The 16,435-nt window shown below is 45.5% G+C and overlaps 2 protein-coding genes across 11 annotated transcripts in view; both read left to right on the top strand.

The window, feature by feature from the left end:
- Positions 1–6,087, top strand: part of zgc:158659 (uncharacterized protein LOC791141 homolog) — a 20,539-nt gene extending 14,452 nt beyond the window's left edge. For 5 of the 8 annotated variants that reach the window (XM_068587295.1, XM_068587294.1, XM_068587296.1 and 2 more), the window contains 10 exons: positions 196–267; positions 498–604; positions 1,318–1,439; positions 1,582–1,660; positions 1,801–1,971; positions 3,589–3,706; positions 3,781–3,932; positions 4,015–4,163; positions 5,024–5,098; positions 5,629–6,087. In XM_068587295.1, the coding sequence (XP_068443396.1) occupies positions 196–267; positions 498–604; positions 1,318–1,439; positions 1,582–1,660; positions 1,801–1,971; positions 3,589–3,706; positions 3,781–3,932; positions 4,015–4,163; positions 5,024–5,098; positions 5,629–5,753 (1,170 nt within the window). In that variant the 3' untranslated portion in view covers positions 5,754–6,087. Of the gene's footprint in view, positions 1–195; positions 268–497; positions 605–1,317; positions 1,440–1,581; positions 1,661–1,800; positions 1,972–3,588; positions 3,707–3,780; positions 3,933–4,014; positions 4,164–5,023; positions 5,099–5,336; positions 5,486–5,628 lie in introns of those variants that run through there. The other 3 variants (XM_068587297.1, XM_068587298.1, XM_068587299.1) reach the window with 2 other exon arrangements.
- A 9-nt stretch (positions 6,088–6,096) lies between these two features.
- On the top strand, positions 6,097–13,963 carry LOC137791990 (eukaryotic translation initiation factor 4E type 2-like). Of its 3 annotated transcripts, XM_068587302.1 has the most exons (7): positions 6,097–8,248; positions 8,788–8,878; positions 9,652–9,786; positions 10,514–10,618; positions 10,773–10,925; positions 13,341–13,477; positions 13,851–13,963. In XM_068587302.1, the coding sequence occupies exons 1-7, from the start codon at positions 8,232–8,234 to the stop codon at positions 13,888–13,890; spliced, it is 678 nt and encodes a 225-aa protein (XP_068443403.1). In that variant the 5' UTR covers positions 6,097–8,231; the 3' UTR covers positions 13,891–13,963. The 3 variants fall into 3 exon arrangements, with proteins under 3 accessions (XP_068443403.1, XP_068443405.1, XP_068443406.1); XM_068587304.1 differs by lacking the exons at positions 6,097–8,248; positions 8,788–8,878 and adding an exon at positions 8,907–8,957; XM_068587305.1 differs by lacking the exons at positions 6,097–8,248; positions 8,788–8,878 and adding an exon at positions 8,912–8,942.
- The last annotated feature ends 2,472 nt before the right edge of the window (positions 13,964–16,435 follow it).

The following is a 16,435-nucleotide window of genomic DNA, read 5'->3' as shown; positions in this document are numbered from 1 at the left end:
GACAGGTGAGCACTGACACACCTGAACAGACAGGTGAGCACTGACACGCCTGAACAGACAGGTGAGCACTGACATGCCTTACCACCCATCTAGTGGTTCAGTGTGATACTGCAGTCAAGAAGTGTGTGTGTGTGTGTGTGTGTGTGTGTGTGTGTGTGTGTGTGTGTGTGTGTGTGTGTGTGTGTGTGCTTGCAGGTGGAGGCCATGGATAAACTGGTTAATTTGACCGACACACTGAAACAAGAGAAGAAAGACGAAACTCAAAAGGTATGAAAATAACCTGTTTTCTATTTTAGAGTGTGTGAGACTCAGAGCCATCTAGTGGTGAGTAAGTGAACTACGGTGGCCTTCAGGTACAGAGAGGTATCTTCTCAAACCTCAAACACCCTCCAATGGACCCACCTGTAATGATTGTGATGTGATTGGTTGATTCTGAAGTGCTGCTGTGATGTAATTGGTTGATTCTGATGTGTTGCTGTGATGTGATTGGTTGACAGACTCAGATGAAGTTCCTGGTTGAACACATGTCTCGTCCGGATTACATGGAGGCTCTTCAGGGATTCGTGTCTCCTCTGAACCCTGTTCACCAGCTGGGGAACCTCAGGTAACTAACTAGATAACTAACTAGCATACCAACACTAACCAACTAACCACCACACAAACATGAACCAGCTAACTAACTAGCATACAAAAACTAACCAACTAACTAACTGGCATACAAACACTAACCAACCAACTAACATGCATACATACAATCACTAACTAACTAACTAGCGTACAAACACTAACTAACTAACATACAAACACTAACCAAATAACTACCATACAAACACTAACTAACATACAGACACTTACCAACTAACTAGCATACAACACTAACCAACTGACTAGCATACAAACACTTACCAACTAACTAACATACAAACATGAACCAACTAACTGACATACACACTAACTAACTAGCATACAAACACTAACTTGCATACAAACACTAACCAACTAACATACAATCACTAACCAACTAACTAGCATACACACATTAACCAACTAACTATCATGCAAGTAAAGTAAAGTAAAGTGAACTAAAGTAAAGTGAAGTACAATGAATCAGAATCAGAACCATTTATTGGCAAGTAAGTTTACACAGACGAGGAATTTGTCCTGGCAGAAGGTGCTCAACATTTGACAACAACAACACTAAACAATAAATAGAAGTAAAGTGAACTGAAGTAAAGTGAACTGAAGTAAAGTAAAGTGAACTAAAGTAAAGTGAACTGAAGTAAAGTCAAATGAAGTGAAGTGTGTTTGTGTCTCCAGGCTGGAGGAGTGCAGGATCATGTCTTCGGCGAAGCGCCCCCTGTGGTTGAACTGGGAGAACCCTGACATCATGTCTGAGCTGCTCTTCGCCAACAACGAGATCATCTTCAAGAACGGAGACGGTAGCTAGCTCAGTGCTAACAGCTAGCAGCTAGCTAGCTTGTGTAATCTAGTGTGTAACCTCTGTGTGTGTGTGTGTGTGTGTGTGTGTGTGTGTGTGTGTGTGTGTGTGTGTGTGTGTGTGTGTGTGTGTGTGTGTGGCAGACCTGCGTCAGGACATGCTGACTTTGCAGATCATTAAGATCATGGAGAACATCTGGCAGAACCAGGGTCTGGACCTGCGGTGAGAACCTGTGACACCTCCAGTGACTGCAGCTGTGATATCATAAAACACCTGGCTAACGGTGTGTGTGTGTGTGTGTGTGTGTGTGTGTGTGTGTGTGTGTGTGTGTGTGTGTGTGTGTGTGTGTGTGTGTGTGTTAGCATGCTGCCTTACGGCTGCCTGTCCATCGGCGACTGTGTGGGTCTCATCGAGGTGGTGAAGAACAGTTTCACCATCATGCAGATCCAGTGTAAAGGCGGCCTGAAGGGGGCGCTGCAGTTCAACTCCAACACACTCCACCACTGGATCAAAGACAAGAACAGAGGAGAGGCGTCAGTACCTGTCTGTCTGAATACCTGTCTGTCTGAATACCTGTCTGTCTGTTTGTCTGTCAGTTAAATCCTTAATAATTTACAAATTAACTTCTCTCATTCTTTGTTGAGACCAACATTATTTTTAAAGGCACAGGAATCAAGTTGCTAAGTAACCATGTAAATGATGATGTCACAAGTAGCGAGCCGAGCCAGACTTCTCACCGCAACACGTTCAGCTCATACTGGGATCCAGAGGCATTCCCAGTCCAGCTGGGAGAGATCCTGAAAGATCCTAAAAGATCCTGAGTCTTCCCCGGTCTCCTCCAGTTGGCTGGAAAACCTCTAATGGAAACCTCATCTCCTTACTCTATCTCTAAGGCTGAGCCCTACAGAGGAACCTCATCTCCTTACTCTATCTCTAAGGCTGAGCCCTACAGAGGAACCTCATCTCCTTACTCTATCTCTAAGGCTGAGCCCTACAGAGGAACCTCATCTCCTTACTCTATCTCTAAGGCTGAGCCCTACAGAGGAACCTCATCTCCTTACTCTATCTCTAAGGCTGAGCCCTACAGAGGAACCTCATCTCCTTACTCTATCTCTAAGGCTGAGCCCTACAGAGGAACCTCATCTCCTTACTCTATCTCTAAGGCTGAGCCCTACAGAGGAACCTCATCTCCTTACTCTATCTCTAAGGCTGAGCCCTACAGAGGAACCTCATCTCCTTACTCTATCTCTAAGGCTGAGCCCTACAGAGGAACCTCATTTCCTTACTCTATCTCTAAGGCTGAGCCCTACAGAGGAACCTCATCTCCTTACTCTATCTCTAAGGCTGAGCCCTACAGAGGAACCTCATCTCCTTACTCTATCTCTAAGGCTGAGCCCTACAGAGGAACCTCATCTCCTTACTCTATCTCTAAGGCTGAGCCCTACAGAGGAACCTCATCTCCTTACTCTATCTCTAAGGCTGAGCCCTACAGAGGAACCTCATCTCCTTACTCTATCTCTAAGGCTGAGCCCTACAGAGGAACCTCATCTCCTTACTCTATCTCTAAGGCTGAGCCCTACAGAGGAACCTCATCTCCTTACTCTATCTCTAAGGCTGAGCCCTACAGAGGAACCTCATCTCCTTACTCTATCTCTAAGGCTGAGCCCTACAGAGGAACCTCATCTCCTTACTCTATCTCTAAGGCTGAGCCCTACAGAGGAACCTCATCTCCTTACTCTATCTCTAAGGCTGAGCCCTACAGAGGAACCTCATCTCCTTACTCTATCTCTAAGGCTGAGCCCTACAGAGGAACCTCATCTCCTTACTCTATCTCTAAGGCTGAGCCCTACAGAGGAACCTCATCTCCTTACTCTATCTCTAAGGCTGAGTCCTACAGAGGTGGGAGTCCTTGTTCCCGGTTCACCCTCACTACATGTTTGGGCTTGCTGGGTCTTTCTAATCGGACTACATGTCACCTGTTTGTCTCTCAGGTTGGGGTTGTGATACTCTGATCAGGACGACATGTCACCTGTCTGTCTCTCAGGTTGGGGTTGTGATACTCTGATCAGGACGACATGTCACCTGTCTGTCTCTCAGGTTGGGGTTGTGATACTCTGATCAGGACGACATGTCACCTGTCTGTCTCTCAGGTATGACCGGGCCATCGACCTGTTCACCAGGTCCTGTGCAGGTTACTGCGTCGCCACCTTCATTCTGGGAATCGGAGACCGACACAACTCCAACATCATGGTGAAGGAGAACGGCCAGGTGAGCCGCTGCTCCAGGGACGCTCAGGCCGTGCGGCTCGCCCTGACTCCTTCCTCCTCTGCTTCTTTCTCCAGCTCTTCCACATCGACTTTGGTCACTTCCTGGACCACAAGAAGAAGAAGTTTGGGTACAAGAGGGAGCGCGTTCCCTTCGTTCTGACTCAGGACTTCCTCATCGTCATCAGTAAAGGAGTCCAGGAGTCGACCAAGACCAAGGAGTTCGAGAGGTCTCGCCTGCACCATCAAATGCCGGTCCTCCTGTCTCACTTCCTGCCTGTCTCACTCTCCGTTTCCCTGTCTGTGTGCCAGGTTCCAGGAGATGTGTTACAAAGCCTACCTGGCCATCCGCCAGCACGCCAGCCTCTTCATCAACCTCTTCTCGCTCCTGCTGGGCTGCGGCATGCCGGAGCTGCAGAGCTTCGACGACATCGCCTACCTGAGGAAAACGCTGGCTCTAGGTAAGACAGACAGGTGGACAGACAGGTGGACAGGAGACAGACAGGTGGACCACCTCACTGCTCCCTAACTGAATGAAACGAAGTGACTCTAGATGTCACTGAACTGCTCTTCATTCTTGTCTCACATTTATTCTTTTAAATGTGCTCATGAGGATCTCTGCTCACATGTTCAAGTGTCCTTGATGAGACCCTGAACCCAGCAGCCCACTGGTCCTTAGTGGGTCAGGACCAGTGAGCTGCTGGTCCTTAGTGGGTCAGGACCAGTGGGCTGCTGGTCCTTAGTGGGTCAGGACCAGCAGCCCACTGGTCCTTAATGGGTCAGGACCAGTGGGCTGCTGGTCCTTAGTGGGTCAGGACCAGTAGGCTGCTGGTCCTTAGTGGGTCAGGACCAGTGAGCTGCTGGTCCTTAGTGGGTCAGGACCAGTGAGCTGCTGGTCCTTAGTGGGTCAGGACCAGTAGGCTGCTGGTCCTTAGTGGGTCAGGACCAGTAGGCTGCTGGTCCTTAGTGGGTCAGGACCAGTGAGCTGCTGGTCGTTAGTGGGTCAGGACCAGTGGGCTGCTGGTCCTTAGTTGGTCAGGACCAGTAGGCTGCTGGTCCTTAGTGGGTCAGGACCAGTGGGCTGCTGGTCCTTAGTTGGTCAGGACCAGTAGGCTGCTGGTCCTTAGTGGGTCAGGACCAGTAGGCTGCTGGTCCTTAGTGGGTCAGAACCAGTGGGCTGCTGGTCCTTAGTGGGTCAGGAAGGTCACCACAGAGAGTGACCTCCTCGGGGCTCATGGAGGATCCTTCCTCTCTCCTCATCGTAGCGTCGTCGTGATGAAAGGATGAATCTGTGTTCATGTCGCTCATCCTGTCATTGCAGGTCCTTCATCTCATTCCCTTCACCTGGTTTCCTGCACGAGTCCTCACCTGCTGCTCCCTCCTCACCACGCCCTCAGTATTTATACCGTGTGTGTGTGTGTGTGTGTGTGTGTGTGTGTGTGTGTGTGTGTGTGTGTATTCACTCTACTGGTTTTGATCCATTCTGGTCTCAAACCAGTGAAGTGAACTTCTTCCTCTTGTGAAGTTTAACATTCGTAAACATCAGACATGTCTTTCTTTTTTCCTTTCTTTTTTCCCTTCTTTCTTCCTTTCTTTTCTGTCTGTCTGTCTTTCTTTCTTCCTTTTTGTCAAAGCAAAGGAACAGACTTTACTTTAAAGAACCAAAACAAACTGAAAGAAGAAACTCGAGACAAACGATAAAGAAATAAAGTTGATTCAAACTGAGTGACATCACTTCAACTTATTATGTCGACTTCTTCTCCTCAAATAATCTCTCACCATTCTCTCTCTCTCTCTCTCTCTCTCTCTCTCTCTCTCTCTCTCTCTCTCTCTCTCTCTCTCTCTCTCTCTCTCTCTCTCTCTCTCTCTCTCTCTCTCTCTCTCTCTCTCTCTCTCTCTCTCTCTCTCTCTCTCTCTCTCTCTCAGAGAAGAGTCAGCAGGAGGCTTTGGAGTATTTCACCAAACAGATGAACGATGCTCATCACGGCGGTTGGAGCACCAAGATGGACTGGATCTTCCACACGATCAGACACATGCCCAATGAGCACTGACACACACACACACACACACACACACACACACACACACGAAGGTGTCTGACTGGTAGATGTTAGCATCATGTAGCTGGTTGTCTTGACAACCTGAAACTCAGGGTCACAGGTCAGAGTCGTGCCAAAGGCATGCTGGGAAAAGTTCTAGCCTGTTTGCCTGCAAGCTGAGCTGAATACTGACTGAACTTTACTAGCGTAGCATTAGAAAGCTTCTGGTGGGATGAAGCTTTATTGAAACCAGTAAGGTGAACACTGGTCCCAATGAAACCTCCAATAGATGATCAATACTGGTTACACTGGTCACAATGAAACCTCCAAGAGATGATCAATACTGGTTACACTGGTCACAATGAAACCTCCAATAGATGATCAATACTGGTTACACTGGTCACAATGAAACCTCCAAGAGATGATCAATACTGGTTACAGATGATCAATACTGGTTATAGATGACCAATACTGGTTACATATGATCAATACTGGTTACAGATGATCAATACTGGTTACACTGGTCACAGTGAAACCTCCAATAGATGATCAATACTTTGTTGATGACAATCAGGAGCCAAAGGGAACCTCGAGTACTCTACTGGTTTATACTGGTCCATACCTGTTTATACCGGTTTATACTGGTTTATACTGGTTCGTACTGGTTCGTGCCCGTTTATACTGGTTCGTACTGGTTTATACTGGTTTAAGATCAGAGGATCAGAACATTGTGATAACGTTTATAACTGTTGAAGATATCAGACTGGTTCTTACTGGTTTACACAGAGGCCTGAGGTCATGTGACATTAGAAGGCGTGTGACATCATGTGACATTAGGTGTGTCAGTGTGTCAGATCATGTGACATTAGAAGGTGTGTGAGATCATGTGACATTTGAAGGCGTGTCGGTGTCAGATCATGTGACATTAGAAGGGGTGTCAGTGTCAGATCATGTGACATTAGAAGGCGTGTGAGATCATGTGACATTAGAAGGCATGTCGGTGTCAGATCATGTGACATTAGAAGGCGTGTCGGTGTCAGATCATGTGACATTAGAAGGCATGTCGGTGTCAGATCATGTGACATTAGAAGGCGTGTCGGTGTCAGATCATGTGACATTAGAAGGCGTGTCGGTGTCAGATCATGTGACATAAGAAGGCGCGTGAGATCATGTGACATTAAGCTTCACTTCACAACATATCAACTTTAATCAGCCTCAAAGTCTTTACACGACAATCTGAACCAATCGTCGGCTTTCCGTTAGCCGGGCGCTCAGCCTGTGAGCTAACTGAGCTAATGAGCTAACGAGTATAGCATAGCATCATGACTCAGACGGGCTTCTTCTCAGGTCAGATGTTCGTCTAAGCCCCGCCCACACATTAGTAACTATGACATCAGTGCTGGTTACCATAGTGACTGCATATGTGGAATTGAGCAACACTCTTGTTTGTGTGTTTTCCATCTGATCAATATTATTGATTGATATTCAAGCCAAAGACATCTAGGATTCAGTCAATCGGTGGTTCTGTCATCACGACCATGTATGGTATTGAAGAACTGTTTTTAAACTTAACTTTACAACGCCTCACCTGGGGGGCGGGGCCTGTTGTGTGACATCACACCGCAGGATCCAGGTGTGACACAAATATGAAGATGCACTTACTGATCTCTGACTCATGGATTCTCATGCCATTTCAAAATAAAAGCTCAACAGGTATGTTGTGTGGTTGGTGACCTTCAGTCAAGACTTACCTGTGACAGGTGTACAGAAGCAGACTCACCTGTGTACAGAAGCAGAGTGTGACAGGTGTACAGAAGCAGACTGTGACAGGTGTACAGAAGCAGACTGTTACAGGTGTACAGAAACAGACTCACCTGTGAACAGAAACATTAGTTACCTTTAACTGACCCAAGGTGAGGTTTTATGAACAGTTCCATCAGGATCAGCTGAAGACATAAAGAAATGTAAACACACTAGATTCACAGTAAAATACGTTTTTTTTTCCCTTTTTATTAATAAATGTTGTAAAAGGTTTTTTATACTGTATTTTTACTTATTTGTGTATATACTATATCATTACTTTTGTTTGTTTTTTCCGAAATATACTTTAACTTTATATTCTTATTATTATTTTGGGTTAGATTACATTATTAATGGTATTATTAATATTCAGGTTCAGCGTTTGACATTATTATTACCATTATTATTAATGATAATGGTAATCATTAACCCTAACTCTTACCAACAGATAAAACTGGTTTTGTCCGTCACTGTTTTCATCATCAGAACTCGTCGCGTCTCCTTTAAAAAGAAGCTTCAGTTTAAAATGTCCCTCGTCCCCTCCTGTCGACTGCGCCCGCACATGCGCACTGAGCGAAGCCGTGAACAGCTGAGCCGCAGATGCACGAGGAGACAGGAAGAGGGCAATAACGTGGAATAATAAAGTAAATAGAAGAGGGAATAAAGAGAAGTGAGAGTACCAGAGGAAGGATGAACCAACTGGAGCGGTAAGACTCACATTCAGCCGGTGAATAAGCGGTAAAACCCGGTAAAAACCCGGTACGAACCCGGAGCTAACAGCTAACAGCTAGGTTAGTTCTGTTTTAATCATCAAATATTTGTTTGTAGTTTATCAACTCTGATCTGATCAGGTATCGATCATCAAACTCACCTGTTTTATAATGATATAATAATTATATGAAGCACATCAATACATAAACAATACAATATATAATAAATATATGATTATTTATTACTATACATTATGAACCAACAGGTGTGTTCTTAACTTTGTTAACACGTAATATATTAATATAATAATATATCCATCAATCTATCGTCTTAGTCCGGAGTCTCTGTGCAGCTGCCAACATGTTCACCTTCTTCTTCTCTAAGACTCCTACACAGGAACCTCGTCTCCTTATCTGTTACTGATCAGCTGGTTACTGATCAGCTGGTTACCGATCAGCTGGTTATCGATCAGCTGGTTACCGATCAGCTGGTTATCGATCAGCTGGTTACCGATCAGCTTCCCTGTTTGTTTCAGTTCAAGAGAGGAGGAGGACCAGGAAGAGACAGAGTGTCACCATGACAACAGTGACGGGACCAACAATAACAACAACAACAACCGACGCAAGGTGAGACTACCTGTCTGTCTCTCACCTGAACATCAACCCGTCTGTCTCTCACCTGAACATGCAGGTGGTGTGTCTAGGTGTAGGTGAACATTAACCTGTCTGTCTCTCTGTGCAGGTGGTGTGTGTAGGTGAACATTAACCTGTCTGTGTCTCTGTGCAGGTGGTGTGTCCAGGTGTAGGTGAACATTGACCTGTCTGTCTCTCTGTGCAGGTGGTGTGTCCAGGTGTAGGTGAACATTAACCTGTCTGTCTCTCTGTGCAGGTGGTGTGTGTAGGTGAACATTAACCTGTCTGTGTCTCTGTGCAGGTGGTGTGTGTAGGTGAACATTGACCTGTCTGTCTCTGTGCAGGTGGTGTGTGTAGGTGAACATTAACCTGTCTGTGTCTCTGTGCAGGTGGTGTGTGTAGGTGAACATTGACCTGTCTGTCTCTGTGCAGGTGGTGTGTCCAGGTGTAGGTGAACATTAACCTGTCTGTGTCTCTGTGCAGGTGGTGTGTCCAGGTGTAGGTGAACATTGACCTGTCTGTCTCTCTGTGCAGGTGGTGTGTCCAGGTGTAGGTGAACATTAACCTGTCTGTGTCTCTGTGCAGGTGGTGTGTGTAGGTGAACATTGACCTGTCTGTCTCTGTGCAGGTGGTGTGTGTAGGTGAACATTAACCTGTCTGTCTCTCTGTGCAGGTGGTGTGTCCAGGTGTAGGTGAACATTGACCCGTCTGTCTCTGTGCAGGTGGTGTGTGTAGGTGAACATTGACCTGTCTGTGTCTCTGTGCAGGTGGTGTGTCCAGGTGTAGGTGAACACCCCCTCCAGTACAACTACACCTTCTGGTACAGCAGAAGAACTCCGAGTCGTCCTGCGAGTTCTCAGAGTTACGAACAAAACATCCGACAGATCGGCAGCGTGGCGTCGGTACGAATGCTTACACGCTTAGATGCTTACACGCTTAGATGCGTAGATGCCTACACGCTTAGATGCTTACACGCTTAGATGCGTAGATGCCTACACGCTTAGATGCTTACACGCTTAGATGCTTAGATGCCTACACGCTTAGATGCTTACACGCTTAGATGCTTAATGAATGAAATGAAAAGTACTTTATTAATCTCCAAGGAGAAATTTTTTTGTCGAACTAGCAGCATCCCAATGCCATAAGCTAAGCTAAACACACAGATGATAAAATAAATGATAAATTACACGCTTAGACGCTTAGATGCTTACACGCTTAGATGCTTACACGCTTGCATGCTTACACGCTTGCATGCTTACAAGCTTGCATGCTTACAAGCTTGCATGCTTACACACTTGGATGCTTACACACTTGGATGCTTAGATGCTTACACGCTTAGATGCTTACACGCTTAGATGCTTACACACTTGCATGCTTACACACTTGCATGCTTACACACTTAGAGGCTTACACACTTACACACTTAGATGCTTACACACTTACACACTTAGATGCTTACACACTTAGATGCTTACACGCTTACACACTTGCATGCTTACACACTTAGATGCTTACACACTTGCACACTTGAAGAGCAGGTTATACGTTTGTTAATGAGGATGAATTGCTCAGCTGAATGTTTGTTGGTTTTCAGCTTCTTTCATAATCAATCCTGTTCTCTGTGTTCAGGTGGAGCAGTTCTGGAGGTTTTACAGTCACCTGGTCAGACCAGGTGACCTGAGTGGACACAGTGACTTCCACCTGTTCAAGGAGGGAATCAAACCTATGTGGGAGGTAACAACTACTCTACTTTAGTAAGATTACAGTAATATTCTACTACTACTTTGAAAATACTATGTGTCTCTCTCTCTCCTGTCTCACTCTCCTGTCTCACTCTCCTGTCTCACTCTCCTGTCTCACTCTCCTGTCTCCCATCCGTCTGCCCCAGGATGATTCCAACCGCCTCGGGGGGAAGTGGATCATTCGTCTCCGTAAAGGTTTAGCCAGTCGATTCTGGGAGAACATCATACTGGCCATGCTGGGAGAGCAGTTCATGGTGGGAGAAGAGATCTGTGGCGCCGTGGTGTCCATACGCTTCCAGGTACTCCTGTAGTACTGACCCTGTAGTACTGACCCTGTAGTACTGACCCTGTAGTACTGACGCTGCAGTACTGACCCTGTAGTACTGACCCTGTAGTACTGACCCTGTAGTACTGACACTGCAGTACTGACGCTGCAGTACTGACGCTGTAGTACTGACGCTGCAGTACTGACCCTGTAGTACTGACCCTGTAGTACTGACGCTGCAGTACTGACCCTGTAGTACTGACCCTGTAGTACTGACCCTGTAGTACTGACGCTGCAGTACTGACCCTGTAGCACTGACGCTGTAGTACTGACGCTGTAGTACTGACACTGCAGTACTGGCCCTGTAGTACTGACTCTGCAGTACTGACACTGCGGTACTGACGCTGTGGTACTGACACTGCAGTACTGGCGCTGCAGTACTGACACTGCAGTACTGACACTGCAGTACTGACACTGCAGTATTGACGATGCAGTACTGAAGCCACAGTACTGACGCTGCAGTACTGACGCTGCAGTACTGACACTGTAGTACTGACCCTGTAGTACTACTACAATATTACTATAGTAAAACCACAGTGCAAACCCTAACCCTGCAGCACTAACCCTGCAGCACTAACCCTGCAGCATTAACCCTGCAGCACTAACCCTGCAGCACTGACCCTGCAGCATTAACCCTGCAGCACTAACCTTATAGCATTAACCCTGCAGCACTAACCTTATAGCATTAACCCTGCAGCACTAACCTTACAGCACTAACCCTGCAGCACTAACCCTGCAGCACTAACCCTGCAGCACTAACCTTACAGCATTAACCCTGCAGCACTAACCTTACAGCACTAACCCTGCAGCACTAACCTTGCAGCACTAACCCTGCAGCACTAACCTTACAGCATTAACCCTGCTGCACTAACCTTACAGCATTAACCCTGCAGCACTAACCTTACAGCATTAACCCTGCAGCACTAACCTTACAGCACTAACCCTGCAGCACTAACCTTACAGCACTAACCCTGCAGCACTAACCTTACAGCATTAACCCTGCAGCATTAACACTGCAGCACTAACCTTACAGCATTAACCCTGCAGCACTAACCTTGCAGCACTAACCTTGCAGCACTAACCCTGCAGCACTAACCCTGCAGCACTAACCTTACAGCACTAACCTTACAGCACTAACCCTGCAGCACTAACCCTGAAGCATTAACCCTGCAGCATTAACCCTGCAGCACTAACCTTACAGCACTAACCTTACAGCATTAACCCTGCAGCACTAACCTTACAGCATTAACCCTGCAGCATTAACACTGCAGCACTAACCTTACAGCATTAACCCTGCAGCACTAACCTTGCAGCACTAACCTTGCAGCACTAACCCTGCAGCACTAACCCTGCAGCACTAACCTTACAGCACTAACCTTACAGCACTAACCCTGCAGCACTAACCCTGCAGCACTAACCTTACAGCACTAACCTTACAGCATTAACCCTGCAGCATTAACCCTGCAGCACTAACCTTACAGCACTAACCTTACAGCATTAACCCTGCAGCACTAACCTTACAGCACTAACCTTACAGCATTAACCCTGCAGCACTAACCTTACAGCATTAACCCTGCAGCACTAACCTTACTGCATTAACCCTGCAGCACTAACCTTACAGCATTAACCCTGCAGCACTAACCTTACAGCATTAACCCTGCAGCACTAACCTTACAGCACTAACCTTACAGCATTAACCCTGCAGCACTAACCCTGCAGCACTAACCTTACAGCATTAACCCTGCAGCACTAACCCTGCAGCACTAACCTTACAGCACTAACCTTGCAGCATTAACCCTGCAGCACTAACCCTGCAGCACTAACCTTACAGCACTAACCTTACAGCACTAACCTTGCAGCACTAACCTTACAGCACTAACCCTGCAGCACTAACCTTACAGCACTAACCTTACAGCACTAACCTTGCAGCACTAACCTTGCAGCACTAACCTTACAGCACTAACCTTACAGCACTAACCCTGCAGCACTAACCCTGCAGCACTAACCTTACAGCATTAACCCTGCAGCACTAACCCTGCAGCACTAACCTTACAGCATTAACCCTGCTGCACTAACCTTACAGCATTAACCCTGCAGCATTAACCCTGCAGCACTAACCTTACAGCATTAACCCTGCAGCACTAACCTTACAGCATTAACCCTGCAGCACTAACCTTACAGCACTAACCCTGCAGCACTAACCTTACAGCACTAACCTTACAGCATTAACCCTGCAGCACTAACCTTACAGCATTAACCCTGCAGCACTAACCTTACAGCACTAACCTTGCAGCATTAACCCTGCAGCACTAACCCTGCAACACTAACCGTTTCAGGACTAAACCTTCACAGTTAATCCTGAATCCTGTGATCTCGCTGTCTCCATCAGGAGGACATCTTGTCCATCTGGAACAGAACCTCCAACGACCAAACGACCACGTCCAGAATCAGAGACACTCTGAGACGAGTTCTGAACCTTCCAGCCAACACGATCATGGAGTACAAGACCCACAACGACAGTCTCAGGTACTACTATGACTACTACTGTAAAATACCATCATGGAGTACAAGACCCACAACGACAGTCTCAGGTACTACTATGACTACTACTGTAAAATACCATCATGGAGTACAAGACCCACAACGACAGTCTCAGGTACTACTATGACTACTACTGTAAAATACCATCATGGAGTACAAGACCCACAACGACAGTCTCAGGTACTACTATGACTACTACTGTAAAATACCATCATGGAGTACAAGACCCACAACGACAGTCTCAGGTACTACTATGACTACTACTGTAAAATACCATCATGGAGTACAAGACACGACACAGATACAGTTGTTGGTTTATCCTGATCTCCTGTTAACTTACTCACTCTCTGTGTTTCAGGGACAACTCGAGCTTCAGAAACACCAAGATCTCTCTCTGATGTGTGTGTGTGTGTGTGTGTGTGTGTGTGTGTGTGTGTGTGTGTGTGTGTCAATAAACTAACTGAAAATTTATTTTCTGTTAATTTCTCATTTTGACTTTTCCCGTCTTATAATATGAAGTAAAGCTACTTCAGTATTTTACATTGTTGTACATCATCACTTAGTTGATGTATTTATTACACTTAAGTCAGTACAGTTGTAAAGATATAAGTGACCTGGAACTTAAGGGATATTTCATGTCCGGAGCAGCAGCATCAAGAATGCAGATATTGAGCGATTAACCGCAGCGCCCCCTAGTGATGGAATATTATGAATACATTTGGGCATGTTAAGGGGTGCGATGTGGATGTATCCTGCAAATTTGGTGACGATAAGCCAAGTGATTTGGAAATTGTCTATTCCCGTATGAAGCCAGGACCTAAGAAGTGCATTGGCCCCCATCTTCTAAACACAATGAGATAAACAGTCTTTTGATAACTTTTGATGATATTGATCCAATAATGATCCACAGACAGTTTTGTAGGAATTGTACCCAGCATTTACGAGGAGTTCGCAAGAATGTGTTCACAAAATAAAAAATGGCGGACAATTTAAGTAGGCGGAGCTTAAGGTTCTGGTTGACTTTTTTGTAGAGTCGATGGAAATGGACATGTGTTCAATTTGAAGTCAATCGTCATCAGTGGCGATAAGTGTGAACTTTCAAACGGAACAAGAACTCTACGAGAAGTTTTCCTTATACCCCAATTTGGAAATTTTGGGGATACGATAAAGCCCCCAAAAAGGCAAATAAATAAGAAGAAACACGAGTTCCAATAGGTTTGGGTTAGGTACAGGTTACACACCCTAACCCTTGAAAAGGTCCAAACACCTTTTACTCAACATGGTGTGATGTCACAGGAGGAATGGGGATCAATGGGAAGGACATTCCTTCCCAGTGGGACATCAAGGGTAAAAAACTACAATTTCCACTCAGCAGTGCCGGCAGGCCAACGCTGCTGCACGGCTGAAAGGGATGAGGCTGATGACCCTGAACGGAGCTGGGGTGAGGGTGAACAAAGGACAGCAGTGGAAGAGAGGAAGGAAAATGGAAGTACTTGTTTGTTTTAATACGAGTTTTTGTTGGATTTAAGTTTACCTTTTGTGAGGAAGAATCTGAAAACAGAACTTTGAGTTAAAGAAACCATCGCATGTCGTCTTGATCTGTGTACCCTCACCTCACGATCCCGACCTCAAGACGTCACAGAGGATTTAACACAACGCGTTCCACTGCACTCCATGTGATCACTTAACCAAGGAAACAACGATGATGTCCATCCAACAGAGTGACACTGTGTTCACGTTGGGTTCTGACTGGTCAGAGGGCCGTTGAGCCAGGCACGTCTCCTGACTGTGACTCATTACTTTTCCATCACAGCAGCACTTTGACCCAGCTGGCACCGCCTTCAGCTATCAGAGGATTCAGACCCATTCCTGGCTCTTTTTTCAGCAGGTTAGTGCATGTCTAATCATGCCTCTATTCCTGGCTCCAGACCAGCTGGGAGCTGTGATCTCTGAGGATGGACCTAATCCAGATCAGGATTAACAGATCAGCCTCCACCAACAGAACTGATAAACACACATTGCAACACTGCAGGACTCTAAAAGACTGCAGCACGGTGACACAACACTGCAATACAGTGACACACTGTAGTCCTTAAACACTGCAGTCCTTAAACACTGTAGACCTTAAACATTGTGGTCCTTAAACACTGTAGACCTTAAACACTAGTTTTTAAAAACTGTAGACCTTAAACATTGTGGTCCTTAAACACTGTAGTCCTTAAACACTTTAGTTTTTAAACACTGTAGTTTTTAAACACTGTAGACCTTAAACATTGTGGTCCTTAAACACTGTAGACCTTAAACACTTTAGTTTTTAAACACTGTAGACTTTAAACATTGTGGTCCTTAAACACTGTAGACCTTAAACACTGGAGACCTGAACCACTGTAGTCCTTAAACACTGTAGTTTTTAAACACTGTAGACCTTAAACATTGTGGTCCTTAAACACTGTAGTTTTTAAACACTGTAGACCTTAAACACTGTAGTCCTTAAACACTGTAGTCCTTAAACACTGTAGTTTTTAAACACTGTAGACCTGAAACACTGTAGTTTTTAAACACTGTAGTCCTTAAACATTGTAGACCTGAAACACTGTAGTCCTCAAACACTGTAGACCTGAAACACTGTAGTCCTTAAACACTGTAGTTTTTAAACAATGTAGACCTTAAACACTGGAAACCTGAAACACTGTAGTCCTTAAACACTGGAGACCTGAAACACTGTAGTTTTTAAACACTGTAGACCTTAAACACTGTAGTCCTTAAACACTGTAGACCTTAAACACTGTAGTTTTTAAACACTGTAGTTTTTAAACACTGTAGTTTTTAAACACTGTAGTTTTTAAACACTGTAGACCTTAAACACTGTAGACCTTAAACACTGTAGTTTTTAAACACTGTAGACCTTAAACACTGTAGTTTTTAAACACTGTAGTTTTTAAA

The sequence above is a fragment of the Clinocottus analis genome, unplaced genomic scaffold (assembly GCF_023055335.1).
Source record: "Clinocottus analis isolate CAN_PGR_092001 unplaced genomic scaffold, fCliAna1.0.p SCAF_21, whole genome shotgun sequence".
Lineage (NCBI taxonomy): Eukaryota > Metazoa > Chordata > Actinopteri > Perciformes > Cottidae > Clinocottus > Clinocottus analis.
This window is presented reverse-complemented; position numbering and strand designations above follow the sequence as displayed.

Excerpts from the sequence above, each read along its gene's own strand:
- LOC137791990 (XM_068587302.1), top strand. Across the intron at positions 8,879-9,651 it reads ACAACAACAACCGACGCAAG|GTGGTGTGTCCAGGTGTAGG; the intron begins GTGAGACTACCT and ends GTCTCTGTGCAG. Across the intron at positions 10,619-10,772 it reads GAATCAAACCTATGTGGGAG|GATGATTCCAACCGCCTCGG; the intron begins GTAACAACTACT and ends CGTCTGCCCCAG.